Genomic DNA, 21,146 nt, shown 5'->3' with positions numbered 1-21,146 from the left:
ATTGATTTCCTCTGTGACATCTTCTTTTGACAGACAAGAAGATAGAAGCAGTTTCTACACCTTATAAACAGAAAGCTTATATATATATATATATTCCTGTGTATTAAAATATAAAATTGCATGCATTATAAAACTAGAGTGGCCTTATTTTCACCCTCTTCAGTCTGTAGTGCTCTACATACAGAACAGCAGGATGATATCAGTTTCTGAGTGATCTTTTCTGTGCTGGTATCCAGATCAGTTTCCTCCTTTCCTCATGTACCTAGAGTTTTGATTATCTGGTGAAAGAAGTCAAACTCTTTCAGCTGGGAGGGTTGCATGTCAGATGGAAACAGTATCTTCACCTGGCACAAAGATATGAACCACATTTGCTGTCTTCTGTTGGTTGTAGGTTCCTGCCTCTATATGCAATATGAGTTAAGAGTAAAAGAGAATAAATATCCCATAGCTGTACTTCTTTTGAGTTCTGAAGAGGCTCTGCCATGCTCTGGTACAGACCATCATAATATCACTGAAAAATCTCAGAAGCTGCTGGAGAGCAGCTGGGAACTGTCTTCACTGGGATCAAACAAGCTTACTGTGTCCCTCTGGTTCCGGCCATGTGCATTCTGCCTGCCAAAAACAGAATTACTACTGTTGGACATCAGCAATACTGTGCTGAGTGAGTGCTCACAAGGTCACACATTGGTGTGTCTCACAGTGGGATAGTTAAATCTGTCCTATACAGACAGAAAGCAGTCTGCTCATTCTCAGTATCAGAACAGAATTGCACCCTAAAGAGTCAGTACTGCTAAATCATGGTACAAAGTGTCCGTGCTTCACATTTGATTTCAGAAAAATGCTGGCATATGTGTGTTTGCAAACATACCCCATTCCATTCTGATTACCATTCTTGGTATAATCTCTACCAGCACAACATTTAGATAAAAGCCCTTCTTTATGAGCTAGAGCATTTTGCGATTCAAATGAGCTAGCTATGTGAAGGAAAAGTGCCCACCTGTGCTGTGACTGTCTTATCCCAACTCAGGTGTGTGCACTGGGACCCACATAGCCAACACTTTACTCTTCATTGTGATCACCTGTGCTTTGTTTCCACATAGGCTGGGTTAGCCTAAGAGCTGTGAAAGAGGCTGGTTCAGGTTTGTGATCTTGTTTTTCTCCTTCCTTATTTTCCATAGAAACAGATTGACAATCCGTAATGGAAACAATGATCCATATCTCCTCAGCTCTATGCAGGATACTATTCTGTGGCCTCAAAGACTGCTGTAAACCTGAGCTGAATTTTGCTAGCTGTTGTAATAGAGTATCTTGTGTACTAAACCAGGAGGCAAATGAAGGTAAGGACTTTAAATGAGTTTGCTGTGACTGGCAGCATGGTGCTTAGCTGCAGTGGTGTGACCTGGTAAGAAAGTTTTGTGTTGGTCTTATTCTTTGGTCTGATAACCTCAACAACAGCACAGAAGCATATAAGGTAGCTTGGATAGGATCCATCCAGATGGAACATGCATTCAGGAAGAGAGCAGAAAGCATTTGTTTTGGCTCAGTACAATGTGTATTTTTCACTGAGTCAGTCCAGGTCAAATACAATTAAGAAAAAGTTTATTCCTGAAATCTGGGAGAAACTGGAATAGGTTTACAGAAGTCTGCAAGTGCTCAGTGACACACTGGTAAGTTTAACTTATTCCTGTAAAGAAAATACCAGTTGAATGATTTCCTGAAGTTTCTCTTTTTATTTTTAATAAATATACATAGAAGGAAGAGTAGATGTGATCTGCTTGAATTTAGTCTGAGGAAAAAATCCTAACACCTGTGAGAGCTGTTATAATCTGGTAGAGTTCTTGAATTCTTGAGAATTCTGTGGGTAGGCTTTGTTTGAGACTCACTGAAGAGACAACATCTCTCTTTGCTTTCTTCTTTTGGTGAGCTTTTAGTGCTTAAAAGTGAGCTGTATAACAAATGTTTATTCTGGACCATCTTCTTTACCTAAGTCCATCTTTACAGTGGAAATGGGACATGTTTGACATTCTTGTACTCCTTTTGTTTCTTCTGTGCATGTTCTGAATAGCTGTTTATGTATTCTTACTGAAGACTGAACCAAACATACGTTGCTGTGATCTCCTTAATTTTTTTAATCCATTTTAAGTGCTTTTGTATGGTTGTTGCAATCACATTTCTTTCTATCATCATATTCAACAATATTGTCACAGCAGAAGTCATGTTTGAAATGTTAGCTCAAACATTTTACCTGGAGTCCATGTGTTTCTAGTCTGTTTTTCTTGCCTGTCTCACATCCTGCCCTGCCTGCTGCCTATTTTTGATCTTGAGGTTCTTTTTAGTTTGCAAAGCATGTTCCAGCAAGGCCAGAAACACAAACACAAAGCATCCCATCAGGTAATTATCTATTGCCTTGACGTAGGGAATCCTCAGCAGTGTCTCCATGAGGTGGGCACTGAATGGTGGTCATAGTCAGCACAGTTGTGATTCCTGCAAAAGAAAGAAGTGGAAAAAAATGGTGCAGAAGGCATGAGAATAACAGCATTGTCCACCATGCACTTGTAATGCTGATAGCTTAATTATGTGATCAGATCCGTAACATCTAAGGGAATGCTTTTCCCAGAACTGAAAAAGTAGATATCAGCAGTAGGAACTTCTTACCCTATGCACCTTTCTTATCCTATCTAGCATAAACACATAATTCAGGTGTCAGTGATGAAGACACAATGTATTTATATTGTAGTACTAGCTGACTTGGATGGCAAAGAGTCAACCACTATGTGAAGAAATGGTTCTGCTTTTCTTATGGCAGTAGCCCTGCTTGGCCCAAAGACTAGATTACGTTGTCCCAGGGAATGAGGATAAATAACTAACTTATAACTGGAAGCATGGAATTGAAAGGAGAAAGTGTGTCCTTATAGTAAAATGATTTTTGGTAAGGAGAAAATGAAATGCTTGTGTCAATACAACTTTTCCTGTTAAAGAAATGCTCTGAATGAAATCATTTCTGCCTCATTGCGTTATCCATAGTGGATGTATTTTTGTTGTTTTTAGCTGGATGAAATTATTTTTTAGTCTGCTTTAATCACATTTTGTTAATGCATCTAGATAATAGCTCTAGACACAAATGTGATTAGTTGAATTTACAGAGTGGTGGGTCAAAACAGAGGTGGGACAAAATGGTTACCTGGCATCATGATTTGAAGTGTAATGCAGTGATTTATAAAATAGCTTACCAAGAGCAACTCTGGCTGCAGAGACATCATAATTGATCCAAAAAGATACCCATATCAGAACTGTGGTCAATGTAGAAGGCATATATGTTTGCAGAATGAAGTAATCAGTATTTCTCTTAAGCTGGAAGCTAAATGATAACTGAGGATATGCTCCTGAAATAATGAAGCCACACAATGACTGATGCCTAAGAAAAGTTAGATGATGCTATCTCTGGGCTAGGAGAAGCTTTTTAATGTAGCTGGTGCTTACCTGTTGTGAACTCCGCTTTCTTTGATATCATCTTGTAATCAACAACAGAATATTGTGGGAGTGCGATTTTATTAACTCCAGTTCCTGCAGACTCTCCTCCATTCCAGTAAAGTTCAATATCATCAGTGGTGTATCCATCTAAAACAGAGGCATAGTTTGGCTATTGATATTTTTTTTTCAGGTTTATTACTTAGCTTAAATAGTTGTGTATAAAGTGGAAGGAGCTGCTCGCGATAAGGAGTTCAGTCTCAAATATGAAATTTCTGCTCTGCAGAAGCCACTTTGCTTTCTTTGTGTTCAGGGGAAATTTCTGGGCATGGAAAATGACAAGAGAGAAAACAAGGATGGGATTTAGAGCTAATCAGGAAGGTCTTTAATTTTAACCTATAGGCTCTGCCACATAAAATCTGGAACAGATCCTCCTGGAAGACATCTTAAGGCATATGGAGGACAAGCAGGTGATCCAAGACAGCCAGCATAGCTTCACCAAATGAAAGCTGTGCCTGACCACTATGGTGATCTCCTATGATGGAGCGATGGCACTGGTGGGAAAAAGGAGGGTAGCTGATGTCGTCTACTTGGACTTCTGCAAGGTCTTTGGTGTGGTCTCCTGCCACGTCCTTATCTTTAAATTGGAGAGAGATGGATTGGAAGGGTGGACTATTCAGTGGATAAGGAATTGGTGGGAAGGTCACAGTCAGAGGGTTGTGGTCAATGGCTCTACATCCAGGTGGAAGCTGATAATGAGTTGTGTCCCTCAGGGGTATGTCTTGGGACCAGCACTCTTTAACTTCTTTAAAAATGACATAGATGATTAGATCAAGTGCACTTTCACTTGAAGGGCTGAAGCATCTCTCCTGTAAAGACAGGCTGATGGAGCTGGACTTATTCAGTCTGGAGAAGAGGGGGGAAAACCTCATTACAGGCTTCCAGTATTTAAAAGGAGATTATAAACATGAGGGAAATCAACTATTTACATGAACAGAAGGTGATAGGATGAGAAACTGTTCTATACCCTGACTCTGTCTGAGCTGTAGGTACCCCTTTGGTATTTAGACAGCACTTTATGTTTTAATGAGATCATGCCAGTGCTGATCTGCAGTTAGCACAGAGTATTTCCTATCTATTTCAAAACTAATGCATTTCTTCTCTGTTCTTTTAACAGTGATGTTGACTATATTTCATTTAATTAAAAATTAATCTGCCTTTCTGCCATTGTTGGCATTTTCAAATATATTTCAATTAAGCTCCGTAGTGGCTGAATTTTAAAATCTCCCAGCTGATGACATTTTAGAACTGATTTCTACTAAAAGAGAGAAAAACATCTCATCTAATTTTAGACTTTTCCTTCAGGTGTGAATAGCACCAGAAGCCTCTGAAGAGTTAGAAACTCAACCATGTATGGGTACTGGTGATGTCTTTTCTAGCTAGAGAAATCAGACTGGAAATGACTTTTCCTATGATAGATCCTTACCTCTGGAAGGATGATCACATGTGAACTGGATCTGTTGCTACCCTGGGCATAGTTGGAGAAGACAAACCTTGATGCTAGGAAGGATGGATCACTGAGAAACTGCAGCTAGTGAACAGGCAACTTTTGATGCGCACCACAATGGTTTGAAGAAGGTTCAGTTTTATCTATGAGCTGTGCTATAGCTTGCGGATGAAACTGTGCTAATCTGTGTAATACAGATTGCTGCTGTTTACTTCTGTGCTACCCTTTGTTTATACTAATTGATTTGCAGTAACCTGCATCAGGCCTGCACTGCTGGCTGGCTTTGTGGTGCTGTCAAGCATAAGCCTGGAATCTTCTTATTGCCAGTCATCAGGACAACTGCTTGGTGAGGGGTTTCAGTGATAAGACACGAATGCTACAGGGCCAAGACTGATTTGTTCATCTAATTTCCTCCAGTTAGAGCTTGGGAAATTATGAGGAAGATTTAATGTTAGTTTTCATTCAGTGGCATTCATGGTTGCATGTAGAGGAGTAATTCTATGATTCTACAAGAATTCAGCAGGAACTTTTTGTGCCAGTTTTGTCCCTGATGCCCTATGATTTTTAATGCCTTTTGCTACGTGCATCACACTTTTCTCCAGGTGTGCGAGAGTCATTGCTTTCCTGTCTTATTCAGGCTCACGGATGCGAGGCTTGAAGGCTGTAGGTACAGCTATAAAATAATCTCACAATCACAGATCGCGAAATGAATCCCACTGAACTGCCCTACCCGGCGCAGGTTGATCTCGTTCAGCGCGGTTCGTTCCTACACAGCGTGGCCGACGAGGGTCCCCACCGACCACTAGGGGGGGCCCGCTCCCCGCGGAGCGATGCCTCCGTCCCGGCGTCCTCAGCTCCTCACCGTCTTCCCACCTTGATAACCTCTTTAATCACAGATAATGGTTTGTTTGTTTGTTTGTGTTTTCCCCTCTCTTCCCCCCCCCCATTATTAAAAAAGCTTCCATGAAAATTATTTGATTTAAGCTGTTGTTTGCTTGCTAGATTCTTCAGAACCACTGAAATGCCACTTGGGTTTGGTTTAAATAAGATCCGGGAAAAGGGGGTAGGAACCTTTCAGCACCAGAAGGAGGGGGACTATAAGAAAGAAGGGAACAGACTCTTTAGTGGGATATGTCGTGGCAGGACAAGGGGAAGTGTTTTCAAACTAAAAGAAGAGAGATTTTTGTTGGATATAAGGAAGAAGTTTTTTTACAGTAAGTGTGGTGAGGTGCTGGAACAGGTTGCCCAGAGAGGTAGTGGATGCTTTATCCTGGAGAAGTTCAAGGTGAGGCTGGATGGAGCTCTGAGCAACCTGATGTAGCTGTAGGTGTCCCTGTTCGCTATAGGGGGAGTTGGACTGGGTGGCCTTTAAGCATCTCTTTCAACTCAAAAGATTTTATGATTCTATGAAAATATGTTCTATTGCTCAACTCCAGATATTAAACTTCTGCTTCCTAGAAAATAATGTCTAGGAACAGCAATGCAGTGTAAGTGCTTCATTTTGTTTGCTTCTCGACCAGCAGCTGAGAGCTTGAGTGAAAACACTTATGCAGAAGTACCACAAGTCTAGAAAGTAACTGGCTTCAAGCGTGGCAATAAGTAGGTTATATATAAATCTTGCTGATTGCAGAAAAGAAGTTTTAGAAATGTTGCTGACATTGTGATATAGCAGAGGTTAACGGTGTATTACTTGTTAATGTCACCAGGCTGTTCTATTTTCCACTCCAGCTCTTACCTCTCAAATACCTCTGGGATAAATAAAGATTTATATTACATTAACTTCACAAATAAAATCATGCTTGTACTCGTATTACCAAATTCCCCAGCGCTGTACAAATGGAGACACTTTTTCTGTCTGATTCTCCAAGGAATATAGCTCTGAAACACCAAGCAACAGAATCTCTCTTCCTTAGGGAACTGCTTCTAATAGCTCATTTCTAAAGAATATTCCAGGCTGTGTGCCCTAGGCCTTCAGTCTTGTGTAAGGACATGAGGCTGCAACCCACCCTTCAACCACTGCCTGATCATCTCTTTCCCAACAACTCGGTCATGGTTGCTGAGTGCATTTTTACAGTATAATTATTCTTGTTTCATATTGTTTGTCTTCCTGTGACTATATTTATGAAGATAAAGCAATTTTTTCCTGCACTCTGCTAAGGTGATCCAAACAATGGTAAATTGATAATTTCAACCTAAACCCAGTGTGGAATGGCAGCACCATATATCTGAAAATCACCTTTGGAAAGCAATATTACGTTAATGTCTGAGTGGTAGAATTGCTTGAAATGGCTTCCTGTTGCTGTATTAGAGCAGTTGTTTATAACTGATTTATTTTTTTTTCCTGGTGAATTTCACTGAGGAATACAGGCTGACCCGAGGGAAGGCAGCCTTCTACTTTCTGTAGGCAGATGGCAGATTGTAGCCAGGGACATGAGTCAGAATATAGCCTAACGAGTACTGACCCAGATGAATAGTTGGTTAGATTGCTGCAGTACTACAGACTGTCTGTTATTTAAGAGGGTTTCTCAAGTAAAAATAAATTCAACATATGGGAAAATCTCTTCCATCCTGGTTGGGGATGTTGCTTCCCATCCAGTAGAAGCATAAAATAAATGTTTTTACTGCATAAAGTCATGCTTGCAGCATCCTAATCTAGTTCAGGAAGTGAATTATAGCACCACTCTTTGCAAACACCTTTAATACTGATTCACTGCTACTTGCTATCTTTTGTTTGTTTGTTTGTTTGTCCCTTTAATGTTTTACATCTCATTTGCCATTGAGACTTGATTCAAGGCTGGAAATCCTTTCAGAGAAGAATTGTTTGGTTTTGCTTAATATCTCTTTAATGGGTAACACAGCAGGACTCCTCTGTGTTACTGCAGTCTTAATAGATGGAAACGTTTCAGAGCCTCTTCAAGGTTTCTGGAAGAGTCATACAAATAGACTTGTACTAAAAATTTTATTCTCGTTAGCTATAAACAATCAAACCCAGGAATGACTAGGAAAGACATGGGGAGTAAATGCCAAATTTTGTTTACTTTGTGTTATATCTTGACTATTAAATGCTCCTTTCTTTCTTAAAAGTTGGTGTGTGAAATTGGATGCAAAGAAGGGCCACTAGGATGACTGAGGACAGATGGTTTCATGGAAGGGAGGACTGATTCAGTCTTGATTCTTCAGCCTGGGGCACGTATGAGTGCACTGAGGGAATGTTGTGATGGTAGCCTATGAGTCTGTAAGTTAGCAAGGTTGAACAGGAAATTATTATTTGCAGTCTCTTACGCCTCTGGACCAAGAGGACAACAAATGGATTTGCCTAAAGGCTGGTTTGGAAAAATAAGGGAAAAGCAATGTGCAGACACCCTGCAAAACCCATTGCATGAGGTGATGTGCTGTTGAAAGTTTGTTTGTTCAGAAGTGATCATATATTCATAAAATTCTGCCTAGGTAATGAAATATAATGCTAATATTTCTGGCTTGAAATTACAGATTGGAGAAATTTCTGTTCTGACTTCATAGATGTGTTATCGGCCACTGTCAGAGACAAGGTGATTCCTGGCAAGATAGACTTTCCATGTCAGTACAGACATAAAGCATCTGTGATATGTTCCACCACTTCTGTATTGGACTGTCTGGTGTCTCACCTTTACAGATAATCTTTTTAATTCATCAACAGAGTGATGACTTTTAGTCTAACACTGAGAACCTCTAACTCTACAAATCTTCATATAATAGGTGTAAATTATATTGTGAATGGGAAATCTTGTTCCTGTCCATGTATTTTGTGTAGTAATAAGTAACCTGTCCATGGTAACACAGTGACCAAAATGACACCAAAAAGTTGGCTTTCTATATGTGAATAATTTAGCAAGCAGAATCAGTGATGTAACTTGAAGCATTTTGATGACTTATTGTCCCAAAACTAGCAACAATTATATTGCTTTTTAAACTACTTAAATTAAGCAAATGTGCAATATGTGCCCCAGACTAATTAACCACTGGACAGTTTCTACTTGTGCAGACTGGATAATTGTGTAATTGTATGTGTAACACATACGTATACCCACTTGCTAGTTACCAATCAGCCCTGATAAACACAGCATTCAGACATCAATTTCTACGCGCTTATAGCTATCTTCCCAGCTTCAGCAGCAGTGCACCTGGGAGCTCAAGGGTCTGTATGAGATTGCTCAGTTTGTCAAGAGTGAACAACTTCTCTTGGCACTTTTTTTGCTAATCTGAAGGGGTTTTCCACACCTTCACGCTAACCAGGTGAAGGTAACCTGCTTTCAGTGGAGCATGTTTTGTGTAGAGATTTTGTCTTTCCACCCCTTCCTTCACTGCTCTTCCTTTCTCATCTGGAACCCCCTACACAGTGTATGGCTATGTCCTTCTGAACCATAATATGGGATGTGTTTTTCTGACTTGTGTTGCTTTAGAAAGTTAAAGAGAGAACAATATTTATAAGCACATTATGTAAACATTAGCAACACAGGTCCTGCTGCTTAGTGTTCAGTTAATTTAGTTCAGTCAATATTGCATGGTACATAGTTTTGTGTGCTCACATGGTAAACACATCTTGCCCTTGAGCACTTATTTCATTTCGCTAATTAAGATCTACTTCTTAGGACTCCTGTTTTGTTGCCAGGCAGATTCTCCCAAATTTAGGTACAGCTGTTGTGCTTCATGAAGAAGCCATTTGAAGTCCAGGTCCATCTGTTTTGCACTCTGTTGTGTCAGGCCACAACCTGCTCTTGCTGAAGGCAGAGGGGCCTCTGGCTCTATTTGGACTGCAGCACTGCATGTTTTCACTTATGCCAGCATGGCTCATGCAAGGACACCTTACATTCTTGTGCAATACTTTTGTCCCCTTTAAGGAAATGTATATCTGGATCTGTTCTTGTCAAATAGATTTATAGTTATAATGGAGGGGAGTGGGGGGGGGGGCTGATTTCTGGTCTTGGTTCTAAAGAAAGGACTCATCAGTTATGAAGCATGTATGACATTGTCTTCTCCTGAGGAAATTTACCCCACTGAAGCATGGAGATAAACCAGTGTCATGTCAAACACCTTGACATGTTCACAGCAAAGCTAAGGAGTGCAAATTATGGGCATTTTGGGGGCTGCCTGCATTGCAGAGACTGAATTTGTGCTAGCAACAATAGGGAGAAAAATAGCAAATAGCAAAACTGTAGTACAAAATTAGCAAGATTCTGTTATTGCTAAGAAAATGTTTAAAAATATACAGTATTTTTTTAATCTACTTAGAAGTAAAGGAGAAGCCTCTCCTACATGGTGATGTGAAAACCTTCTTATTATACGCAGCTGTGTGTGGAGGCAGATGTGTGGCTCATTGGTAGGTTAATGTGGGGTGATGATGAGGGGCAGGTGCTCTAGAGAGAGAGAGAAGGTCCAAGATCTTGTAATCAACAGACTCTGAACAATTTTCTGTGTGTCTGATCTTGTTGACACAAATTGCAGCCCAAGTAAGCGTGTGAAATATTCAAATTGAGGGTTCTGTTGCTTTGACCTTAAATGTGAATCCAAGTAAGGCTGTCGTGTTCTGTCTGGTTTCGTTGAGAAATGATAATGTGTTAAGCAGCCACGTGTTTTTTCAGGAAGAGCTCCCTGTGGGCAATTTAGAGTTCACAGGCACTTACAGAATATCAATGAATGAGAATGGAGAGAGATTTCTGAGGAGGCTGCCCGTGTATTCTGAGTTAAATGTTAGTCTTTGGTGGTATTAGCCAAAATTGTTAAGTGGGAATGGGTATACTGGCCAAAAATTCAGCAATGTTTAGGAGCTGCTTCATTTCCTCAAATCTATATTTAGAGTGATTGTGCAGCCTTTCAGTTTTCCCAGCAATAAACAGACCAGATCCTGGCATCCATTGTCTGGTATGAAATTAATCATTGCCTTAACTCCATTTCCAGCTGCAGGATAATGAGTAATACAGTGCAAAACAGACTTGCCCTCCAGTGTTAAAAGATATTGCTAAAACTTAAGGAGAGAAATGTGCATCCGTCTAAGGAGGTGATCCTTGCATGGCCAGGCAGATGGGACTTAGTGGTTAGGAAAGCCTAGTGCTGCTGCTTCAAAGGCTGCTGATTGCCAGAAAAGATAAATTCATTCATACTATTTTTTCAATGAATTCCTCAAACAAAACTGAAATTCTCAGTATGTTCTTCTTAAAGTTTCCTATGCACTTTGGTTTGCTCATAAGGAACAGTGCTTCTTTTTGCAGTCTGTTTTTGCACATGGCTTTTTTTTTTCTTTGCTTTTCTTTACATTTGTGCACAAGATGAATCTACATCAGATAAAGCTGATAGAAGTAGTAGAAAGAAGCTTTAAGAATTCAATGTGATGGATTTATGTTCTCATTTCTACAGAGTAGATTCCTGGCACCTGTAGGACTTCAGTATTTGGCCTACTCAGTAAAAAATGTATTCACCCTCATGCTGTGCCAGGTTGGGTAAGAAATCTTTCTGCATAGAGACTTGAGGCAATGTATTTTTCTTACTTATATTGCTGTGATGTCAAAGAGCCATAGGTACAGATAAAGACATAGAGTGAATTGGCACTGAACAGAAAATTTCTCAAGATTTATTGCTTATGTGAAGTTGGATACGTTTGGAGCAAGAATTTATTCTTATGGATTGAAATGAATCCCAGGGTACCAAAATCTTTCAGTTTGTTCTGGATTCTGTTTTCTACAGCAATTCATACCTTGGCAGAAGGCAAGTAAACACATAAACTGTACTTTGGGTTGTAACTTTCTAGGACAATTGTGTTAACTCAAAGCACAACATAGCAGCTCTACAAAAAACATGACTTGACTGGGTTTGGAGGTTTTCTTTGCTGCTGCTATGACTACAGATATAATGACTCATGTTCAAGCATAGATGTTTCCTGAGAAATCATCCCATCCTCTAAATGAACCCCTATTTTTGGGATAATCTCAAAAAAGATGTCTCTGTTAGGTTGATACCTCCCTCTCTCCATAGCAAACAACCAAGTTCAAACATAATTTGAGAATGGCTGTGTGTTTTAGAGCAGCTAAAGGGTTTGATCAGAAGCAGAAGATTCTCTTTTCTACACTGTTGTAAACAGAGAGAAGTTAAAGAGGATAAAACCTTTTTCTCTAGGGCTGGCAGTGCCTATGTACAGTGACGCATACAGGGGCAGGGGATAGTGGTCGATAGCTGTTATGAGGGAGAAAGGGAATCTGACACACAAGTGAATGAGAGAAGCTCTTCATTTATGGATGAAACAGAATATGAGAACTGTGAGGGATGGAAACTGTCCTCATTCAAAACCTCAGAAAGATCAGATCTCTTGAAAAAAGAGTAGAGCTGAGTTTCCTTCCGGTTTTTTTAACTTTTGTATCTGCAGGCATGTAAAGGAAAAGCTGTCTGGGAAAGCTTGGATTTAAGACAGGTTTTATCTTTAATAAAATTGCACCTTTTTTTTAGATGTTGGTTCTTACGTCCTTGGTAGTTCAAATGCAATCATACTGTGGATCAATGCAGTCTTCCTCAAACAGGGAGCTGTGATAAATCTCTTCAGATCTCATCCTGTCAAACTGTTCTGTGCCAACACAGGCAATAATGAATGTTTAGATATGAACACAGTTGTTGTTCCTTTTGACAACAAAGCATCCAGAGGTTCAAGTGGGATATTTTATTGATTGACTGCAGTATCACTGTGGGCTTGTTGCTCTTCCATTTAAGCATTATGCGTATTCAGTGTTATGTCTGTTTTGCTATGAAGCAGAGACAGCCGTGAAAACAATGGAGTCAAGGTGGAATTGCCATTTTCTGTACTGTTGCTGACCAAATAAATCTCGCTTGAGATCTCCCACACATGCAATGTGGTTTGTAGGAGAGTGCTACCGATCAGGCTAACACACGGCTCAGTGTTGCGATGCTGATTCCTGAATCATGCTGCAGCATTCCAGTTGTCATAGCGACGCAGATTTTTTTAAGGCTAAAGGGACCATTCTGCTAATTTTCACAGACCTCTTGTGAAGCACATTGGTAACTTGCCAAAGAGTAAATAGCTTTGCCAAACTGGAGCACAGCCTGGTCTTCCCCCTCCTGTGAGTGTGAAACGTGTTTCACTTCAGTCTGGTGGAGAGAGACCCCTACAGGGATTTGGTTTATTGTCAGAGTGATGCTGTCTGCACATCATTTTTTCTACAGAGTGAAAGCCAGGTGCAAGTTTAGGCCAAAAGATCATGCCATGACTGTGATACTGGCAACTCAAAGGGACAGAGAGTATTAATAACAATGTCCCATCTGATCTCCCAGGTGGCACAGCAAGGTCAGCTCTTGTGTTGGTAAGAAGGGATGCTGGAATGTTGCAGCTGCCTGCCATTATAGGCCACAGCCATGCTACAGCATTGCAGAACTGGCAGCTAGGGGTTTTAACATCCCAAATTGCCAAGCTGACATCCATCAGAGATCAGGTGAGGGTGCTAAGAAAACCGGATAACCTCTAACCAGACTTTAAACCTCCTATTGTGCAGGGTCTGCTGATCCATGAGAAATGGGTTGATACAGATCCCGGCTCTTCTGACAAAGCAATTCCTGTCACAAAATCTCTTGCTTTTACAAAGGCAAATTTCCAGTGACCATTGCACTATCAGACACTGAAACTGATTTAAAGCCCTCATATTGTCTCCCATCTGCCTCCACAGAAGTGGAGTAAAGTACAGTAATTGAGCAAAGAAGTGACTATTTGTGTGAAGGAATATGTGCAGCCAAAATACTCTCCTCCTTCTGGATGTATGCACCTCTCCGTGTGAGAATAGCTTCTATCAGCCTATGAGATAGCTTCAGGAAAGCCAAATATTTATTACTATTTATTTGTTTTAAGTTAAAATATTCTACAGGCTCAATATAAGCATGTATTACCACGGCTCTCGCTGATCCACCAGAGAGATGGAACAGTAGGGCAGTGTTCTGGTTCTTTGTGCTCTTTTCCCATTCCTGTGTAGCACAGTTGTTCTGCTACTGCTGGCAGTGTTTTATGTTAGTCACCAGTGAGTATTATTAAGGTCAAGTCCTAATGCTCTAGATTTTGTAGGAATTGTCTCTGGTTAATTCCAACAGATGAAATATGATTACTCTCTGCCTTTCTGTTTATGAATAGAGCTGTTGTGAACACACTGAGCTTTCAGAGGGCCAAATGAGTCTCTAGATTTCTTGGTTTCCATGGCATGGTTCCTCCCTGCACTTGAGGGCAGGGAGGGGACTGGTTTAGGTGCCATCTTCCTGCCCCCTGTTGAAATGGAAGAGATATGACAGCTCTCATTTTGTTAAAGAACTATGGGAAGGGAGAGGGTGGTTTAGCAGCCCCACTTTCCTTGTGCATGAGTCTAGGAGAGCAAGCAACAATCCTGGTCTGCTCAAAAAGTTCAGCATTTAGATGAGCCTGAAAAAAAAAAAACCAACTAAAAGTAGAGTGAGGAATGCATTATAAGTACACAGAATGGTGTGGTTAGTAAAGCGTAAGTGGAAACAAATGGAAAACGCTCACCTGTGTAGGCACACAGGAAAATCTCCAAGAGGAGCAACCTCCAGAAAGAGATCCTTCCCCACTGGCAGTCAGCCCTTAAGTGGGGTCTAGAAGAGGTGGAGCCAGGATCTACCTCTTTCGGCCACACAGGTGAATTGCCTTCACCTGTGCTCCCACAGCTGACTTATTGCTCACCTCAGGTGGTCAATCAGAGGTCCAGGCTTTGATTCAACATTCATACGCTGAAACACTTTTTGTTTGTGAATTGTCAAAGACTGCAGTTGTGGAACAACAGTTAAGCCTGTTCTTGCCTTTGGGAAGTCATTCAGTTGTTAGTAGAACTCATCTAAATGCTCCTTAGAAATAACACAGTACAAATTTTGTCCAGCTGACAAATTGTGAACCAAAATTTTGTTGATTTCTTTGATTCAGCTCAACAGATACTAGTATCAACAGTTACTAATATCAACATATGTATCTTAGAAGATGGGAATTATTTATGCCAAGTGAAGGTCTGAAAAGCAATTTCCTTTTGGAGACGTGTGACTGGTCACATGAGTGATATGGTATTCTCTCATCCCTGATAGTGTCAGCATTTTAATTGTTTGTTTGATCTGATACTAGTCTTGATTTTGATGAAGTCTCAGTGATAGTATCAAGTCCATTCTCACTGAACATTCTTTCCTACAAAGCTTCATTATAGTGAAAGCTTATGAATAGAGAGACATGAGAACAAGACATTTCTTGTTATTTGGCCTGCTGGCTGATAAATGCTCATGCACTTTCATCAGATTTAGACGTGACAGGACTGGAGACTTCAGATCAGCTACATCCTGGTAAATAATTTCAGGTATGAATTTGGCATGAAAGGGACTTCAGTGTGAATTTGCTATTTTTGATTGTTATTGTACTGCACATATCAGTTTTATTTTGAAAATCAACACACAACTTATTCTCCAAATGCATTCATTGCATGCTCTGTTATGTTTAAGCTGGAAAGTAAGCCAAGCAGCAGCAAGCAACATCAACATTTTTACTTGCCAAAATGTCAGTGAACTGCTAAGACCAAGGACAACCATGCAGATTAGCGAGTAGCTCTGTACTGCTGGATTATGAAGTCCAGACAGAGTTCTGCTTCAACAGAAAATAACTGTTGAGAACAATGGGTGGCACTGGAAAGGGAAGTTTAAAATTTGACTGCTGCCTCTGCTTCCCAAGAAAGAGAAGAAAATGGCTGTATTAATGTTCATGTACAGGTGTGTGGGTTTGTGGTTCTTCAGTAATCTCTGAGCAATGTAGATATGGACAGTGCTATCTTAAGATAGCACTGGAAGATTAATGCATGTTTGACTTACTCAATCCAAGCATATCAAATTGGCCCATCTTGTTATGCTGCTGTATCTGTAGTGGAGGGTTTACTATGGCATACAGCCAGTATGTCCTTCCAGTGACTTCCTTGCTTGTGCTGAATGATGAACTGTGATGTAATTGCGATGAGTCCTGATTGCAGCTATTGATGCTCTTCATGGGAACCCTGTCAACAGTGACTCCCTGCTTCTCTTTCCAATATGTCTGCCTGCAGTGCCAAAACACTATTTTAAGGATGAAATATCTTATTATTAATTTTCTAAGAAATAAATAAGTAGGTTCTGTTCAGACAGTGCTCTCTGTCTGGTAGAAATAATTTTCATTAAACATACTGGAGATGATCTTTTGTTGATAGAATAAAAAGTTTGTTATTCTCAACCTGGCAGAGTTTTTTTAAAAATCACTATAGGATGACATTCTGGGAAAAGCAGCAAACAATTTAAAATCTAGACTAAAAGCAGCAACTCTACTGATTATATTATGTGCTAATATTGAATATGCTTTTACAAAATAATAATAATAATTAAAATGTACTTGATTGTGAAGAGTAATTTTGAAATTGTGTGTGCATTTCGGTGCTTTAAATAGGGCACCTTACTGCTGCTATCAATTAGAAGTTATAAGCTGGTATAAATGTTGGTCTGGGGGCCCAACTTCCCTTATCAGTGTTCTAGACTGCGAGTGTGCATTTCTCAGTGAGGTAGGTTCTGATCTATCAAATGATAGAAACCTCTTTGGTTTTATTTTAGAGGATGCAGCTCAGATTAAATTGGGGCCAAGTAACAAATGGACAACCCTCTCCCTCCAAGTAACTTACAACTTTCTAGTGTGCAGTTTTGTTCATCCAGAGGATATCTGTGTAGTTCCATCACACAAGCAGCTGCTGTTGTGATCCTGGAAGAGGAGGGTGAAAAAAAAATCAATTTTGGAACCACATTTGATTTGTTTGAGAAGGCAAATCCTTCTGTAGTGAATTTTTGTTTGTTTAGATACAGAATGGTGGTGCACATGGATTGCTGATGTAGAAAATTACTTGTGAAGCATGATTAAATAATATATATAGTATATATAAAATATAAAGCTTAAAAGCATACTCTAGGTATCATAGAGTAGGATTTTGACAGAAAACTTCACAAGAAAAAGCTCTGAGTTTTTTAAAGGGCATTTCTTGAGGTTTCTCTTTGGAAAATTCATTTTTAGTGTTCTCAATTCAAACATCATCAAATTGGTTTGCACGTATTTTTATTTATAACTGGTACTGCCATAGCTCCATTTCTCATTTTGTTGTCATGTGGTACTTTGTAAAATTTGTCTGATATGCACATGCATTTCCCATGCTGTGGAAGCACTAGTAGCATGCGAATCATTATTTTTATGGTTTCATAATCAGTTTATCAGTATGCTAATAGTGTATCGCCTCTCAAAACTGTATTATGCAATCAAAATCTTATGGAATGTACATCATCTGTTCGTTACTTAAGAAAGTAATGAACACTCACTTGCAGCGGTGCTTTCAAACTCAGAGAACTGAGTCTGCATCTGCAGTTTCATGTTTGTCTTTTTTTTTTGTGTGATAAAAGGGTTCTCATATGCTTATAAAACTTTTGAAGTTTGAATGGACAAACTTGGTTTGAAATTTAACTGGCCTCTCTCTCTCTCTCCTCTTGGAAAAACTTCTTCCTGAGAAAGATTCCTCTTTTCTGGATGTGTCTGTGGTTCTGTCTCATGGTAATTAGCACCACAGGAGCACATCTGGAGATTTTACTTTTGATGTAATGGAAGTCAGGCACACTTACATGCTGCACTGGGATGATAATTTATGCTGTCACAGAACTGATAGAATAAAAAGGGGGAAAAAAAGCCACACGTCTCTTTATTTTGACACGCTTCAAATTTCCTAATTCTTCACAATCTGTCTGTCTACTTGTGTATAAGGGCTGTCTAGCAAGTGCTGTGACAGAGAAACCAGCCCATGAAATTACTGCATAATACTGTGTAAAGTATGATATTTCTGCTTTTCCACTGAGAGTCATTTTTGTCTCGAGTATTGCTCATTGAATTGATTTACATGTTTCTTAATGGCTTTTTCTGAAAACTTCAGAAGGGGTAGGACTTCATTTAGTGTAGCCTTGTAAAAATGTATCTTACTGAGAGACACTGCAGTAATGATTTGTCAGAACACTACTTAATAATGCCAGTGATCATACATAACTATCATTAGTCACAGTTAAATGCTTCTTAATTAAGGTTTCATAGAGCAATGTTTTGTTCCCAATTAACAAATCAACCTTTAAGGTAATTTAGTTCACCTGGATCAGCCAGATTTATTTATATATGTACAGAAGTAGACAAAATGTTTTCTAGACCTGAGGGTTACAGTGGTCAGCTGTTTCTTAATGGCCAGCGTGTCTGTACTCCTGACTTCTGCAGTTTTGAATATTTTACACAAGCAGTAGCAATTTGTCATTCTTAATAATATCAAGAATTTTTTGTTGACACAAGGTAATTGCTCAGTAGTAAGCAGTGGGGAGCAGCTTTCCATCTCATGACTCTTCCACCCTTTAGCTCTCTGGTGCCATAGCAAGCATCTGTTTCTAGATGAAGAGGGCTGCAGCTGAAGTTTGCAGAGATGATAGCCACACAGTGCTAGGTGGGAAGGTCAACTGGGGAACACTGTCAGGCAAGTAGGGGGAGGGAGATTATTAAGGTGTGGAAATCTGGAAGCTGGTGACTTCCCACTGCTCCTATAGACCTGCAGCTTTGAACATGGTACAGTGTCCTGGGCACAGGGGATGATGAGCAGCACCCACCCAGGGGTTCATCAGAACTTGAACCTAGTTCTCAAGAGGATGGGAAACTGCAGATGGTAGTTACTGGAGGTTCATTCAAAATGGAAGGAGGCACCACTATGTTAACTCTGTGTGGCATCTCTTAAAGATGGAGGTGCTTAATTTTCATAGGGAATCCTGGATTTTCTTGTCAATATCTACCTGTAATTGCAACATACAATACGTGTAGTTCATAAATCTACTTTTCAAGCATTTATTTTCCATTTTGGTAGATCTCAGCTATGTAAAATTTTTTGGGTAACTATAAAATCTGCTTTCAGATATAAATAAAACTCATATGCTATCATAGTAATTGCTGCCTTGATATAATTGTTTATTCTTTTAAGTAAAACATGAATACCTTTTACTGGGTGCATTCTCTCAGTCAAAATAACAGTTGTTGGCTTACATATGAACCAGGTGTGCAAAAACATAGATACAAAAATGCAAAACACAAGGTCCAATGGCAAAAAGGGGATGGAATAGACTTTATATAGGATAAACAACAATTAATTCATATTCAAGGAGTTGAATCCTGAAAATCCTTGGGCACGAGTATTTGTGGTGATGGTAAAATGTTATGAGGCACTGTAAAAGTGAAAGGATTTCTGTTTTATCAACTATGCCTTGATTTAGGTACTACCTCAATGTTGAAGTTAATATAATCTCTATGTGCATTGTTTTCTACCTTGCTTCCTTTACATTCTTTTGTTTATTCTGAAGAAAAATGTTAAAATGGAATTAAACAAAGAAGGTAAGCAGTTATCTGGGCATATTCTGTTGCTTAGCTTCATTTGTGTCAGTATTCAGATACCGTGGAATAGAGTGAAGTGTGAATTTTTAACAGGCAAGAGGAATAATATTTATGTAAAGCAAAAACTGTTTTTTTTTTAAAAATAATTTAATGTATTTCAAATTATCTGATCCACTTTTATTTTTATTTTTATTGTATGTGTGTGACTCTATGAATACCGTATTCTTACTTACAGTCAAGTTATTTTTGACTAAAATAAAACTGTATGAAAGAAAAGCATTGCTGTCCAGTATTTGGAAAAAGGCCTTCTTATGTAATACTGACAGAGGTTTCCCTGCAGGGAAGTAGGTCTTGTAGTAACAATTGCTAAAGCTTTATATTTTTGGATACATCAGCAGCGAGCAGTTAAAGTAAGTTCAGAATGAGGGCAGGAAGTAGAGTTATGTTTCAGTACATAGAACACTTCATCAAAATGCTGTCAAAAATCTATTCCTCAACTCTCAAAAGAAGAAAGAGAAGCAATATTTAAGACAGGAAGAACAACTAAATATGGAGATGATCAGAGCTAAACAATGCAAATTCTGTTGTGAGATGTTTCTTCCCAGTTGGAGAAAAGGTATCAAATTTTAATGTTTGTTCTTTTTCTCTCAGTCAACAGAGAATAAATTATAAATATAGATGAGGATGTGAACTAGGCTGAACTCTTTTAAAGGGAAGGGGGAAGGAAGAAGAAAGCAAACTGAAATTTTCTAATAAAATGAAAAGTAGCCGTGCTTCTCTTAACCACTGTGGAGTTGGGGGTTGTAGTACGCACTGGAAGTATATTGCTTCTGTGTTAATGTAACTTCAGCAATATCAGGGAAATTAATTCCATAGCATTTTTTTTTTTTTATTTTATTTTTTTTTAATATTGGAATCCAGTCCTGTATCCCTGAAGTAATTGCCCTATTTTTTTTTTTTTTCTTCGTATTAGAGATCTAGTGGGATGTCTTGTAGGCAGAGCTATTGAAGGGATAGAAGAAGGCATTGTGCATTTAAATATGCAATTTTTTCTTCTCTGTCCATGCTATGTACAACGCTGTTGTGACTATTGTAAATTTCAAAGTGAAGCCCAAGAGATTAGTGGCTGAGTGCTTGTCCCAGGGAGGAAATGTCAGCTCTGACCCTGAAGTCATGACCAGCTTCAAGCGCTGTGAGGAGCCTGCTTACAGGAGGAACCCACTTACAGGAAGTGTATCTGAGCATTAGCTATTGGTTGGTGTTACGTGTTTTATACAATATAGCGTGTACTTGTACAGGCTATGTTCATCAATCTGTGTATTGTTTGTGTTATCAAATTCTATTAGAAAATAATTTGCATTTCTTAGTAAGTTTAGGGTGAGACAGTGTCTTCAAAGATCTCATTAGAAGTTGAGTGAAAAAGGGATAATTGGCTCCTGAGCTAGATTTAGTAAGAGATTTAGGTACTTTGTTTTAGAGATGAGTTAATTAGCACTTTATTTTTTGAGATTGGGAAGTGATTATAATGTGGCTATTTAATTTAATTTTTTTTTCTCACAAAAGCAGTAGGAAATATATCTGTGACTTTATGACTCTGGGGATACAAACTGTTAACAGCCAGGTCAGTGCTGCAAACTATATAGTTTGAGATAACACTCAAGTTTATAAAGGAGAGCATTTGTATGGATTTAGGTTAGCAAG

The 21,146-nt window shown here is 39.2% G+C and overlaps 1 protein-coding gene across 1 annotated transcript in view; it reads right to left on the bottom strand.

Annotated features, from left to right (window-relative positions):
* GABRB1 (gamma-aminobutyric acid type A receptor subunit beta1) overlaps positions 1-21,146 on the bottom strand; it is a 78,623-nt gene continuing 57,477 nt past the window's right edge. The window contains exons 4-5 of the mRNA XM_072334450.1: positions 3,481-3,618; positions 1-2,484 (exon numbers count right to left, since the gene is read on the bottom strand). Of these exons, the coding sequence (XP_072190551.1) occupies positions 2,396-2,484; positions 3,481-3,618 (227 nt within the window). The 3' untranslated portion in view covers positions 1-2,395. The remainder of the gene's footprint in view (positions 2,485-3,480; positions 3,619-21,146) is intronic.

This window comes from Excalfactoria chinensis, chromosome 4 (assembly GCF_039878825.1).
Source record: "Excalfactoria chinensis isolate bCotChi1 chromosome 4, bCotChi1.hap2, whole genome shotgun sequence".
Classification (NCBI taxonomy): Eukaryota; Metazoa; Chordata; class Aves; order Galliformes; family Phasianidae; genus Excalfactoria; species Excalfactoria chinensis.
This window is presented reverse-complemented; position numbering and strand designations above follow the sequence as displayed.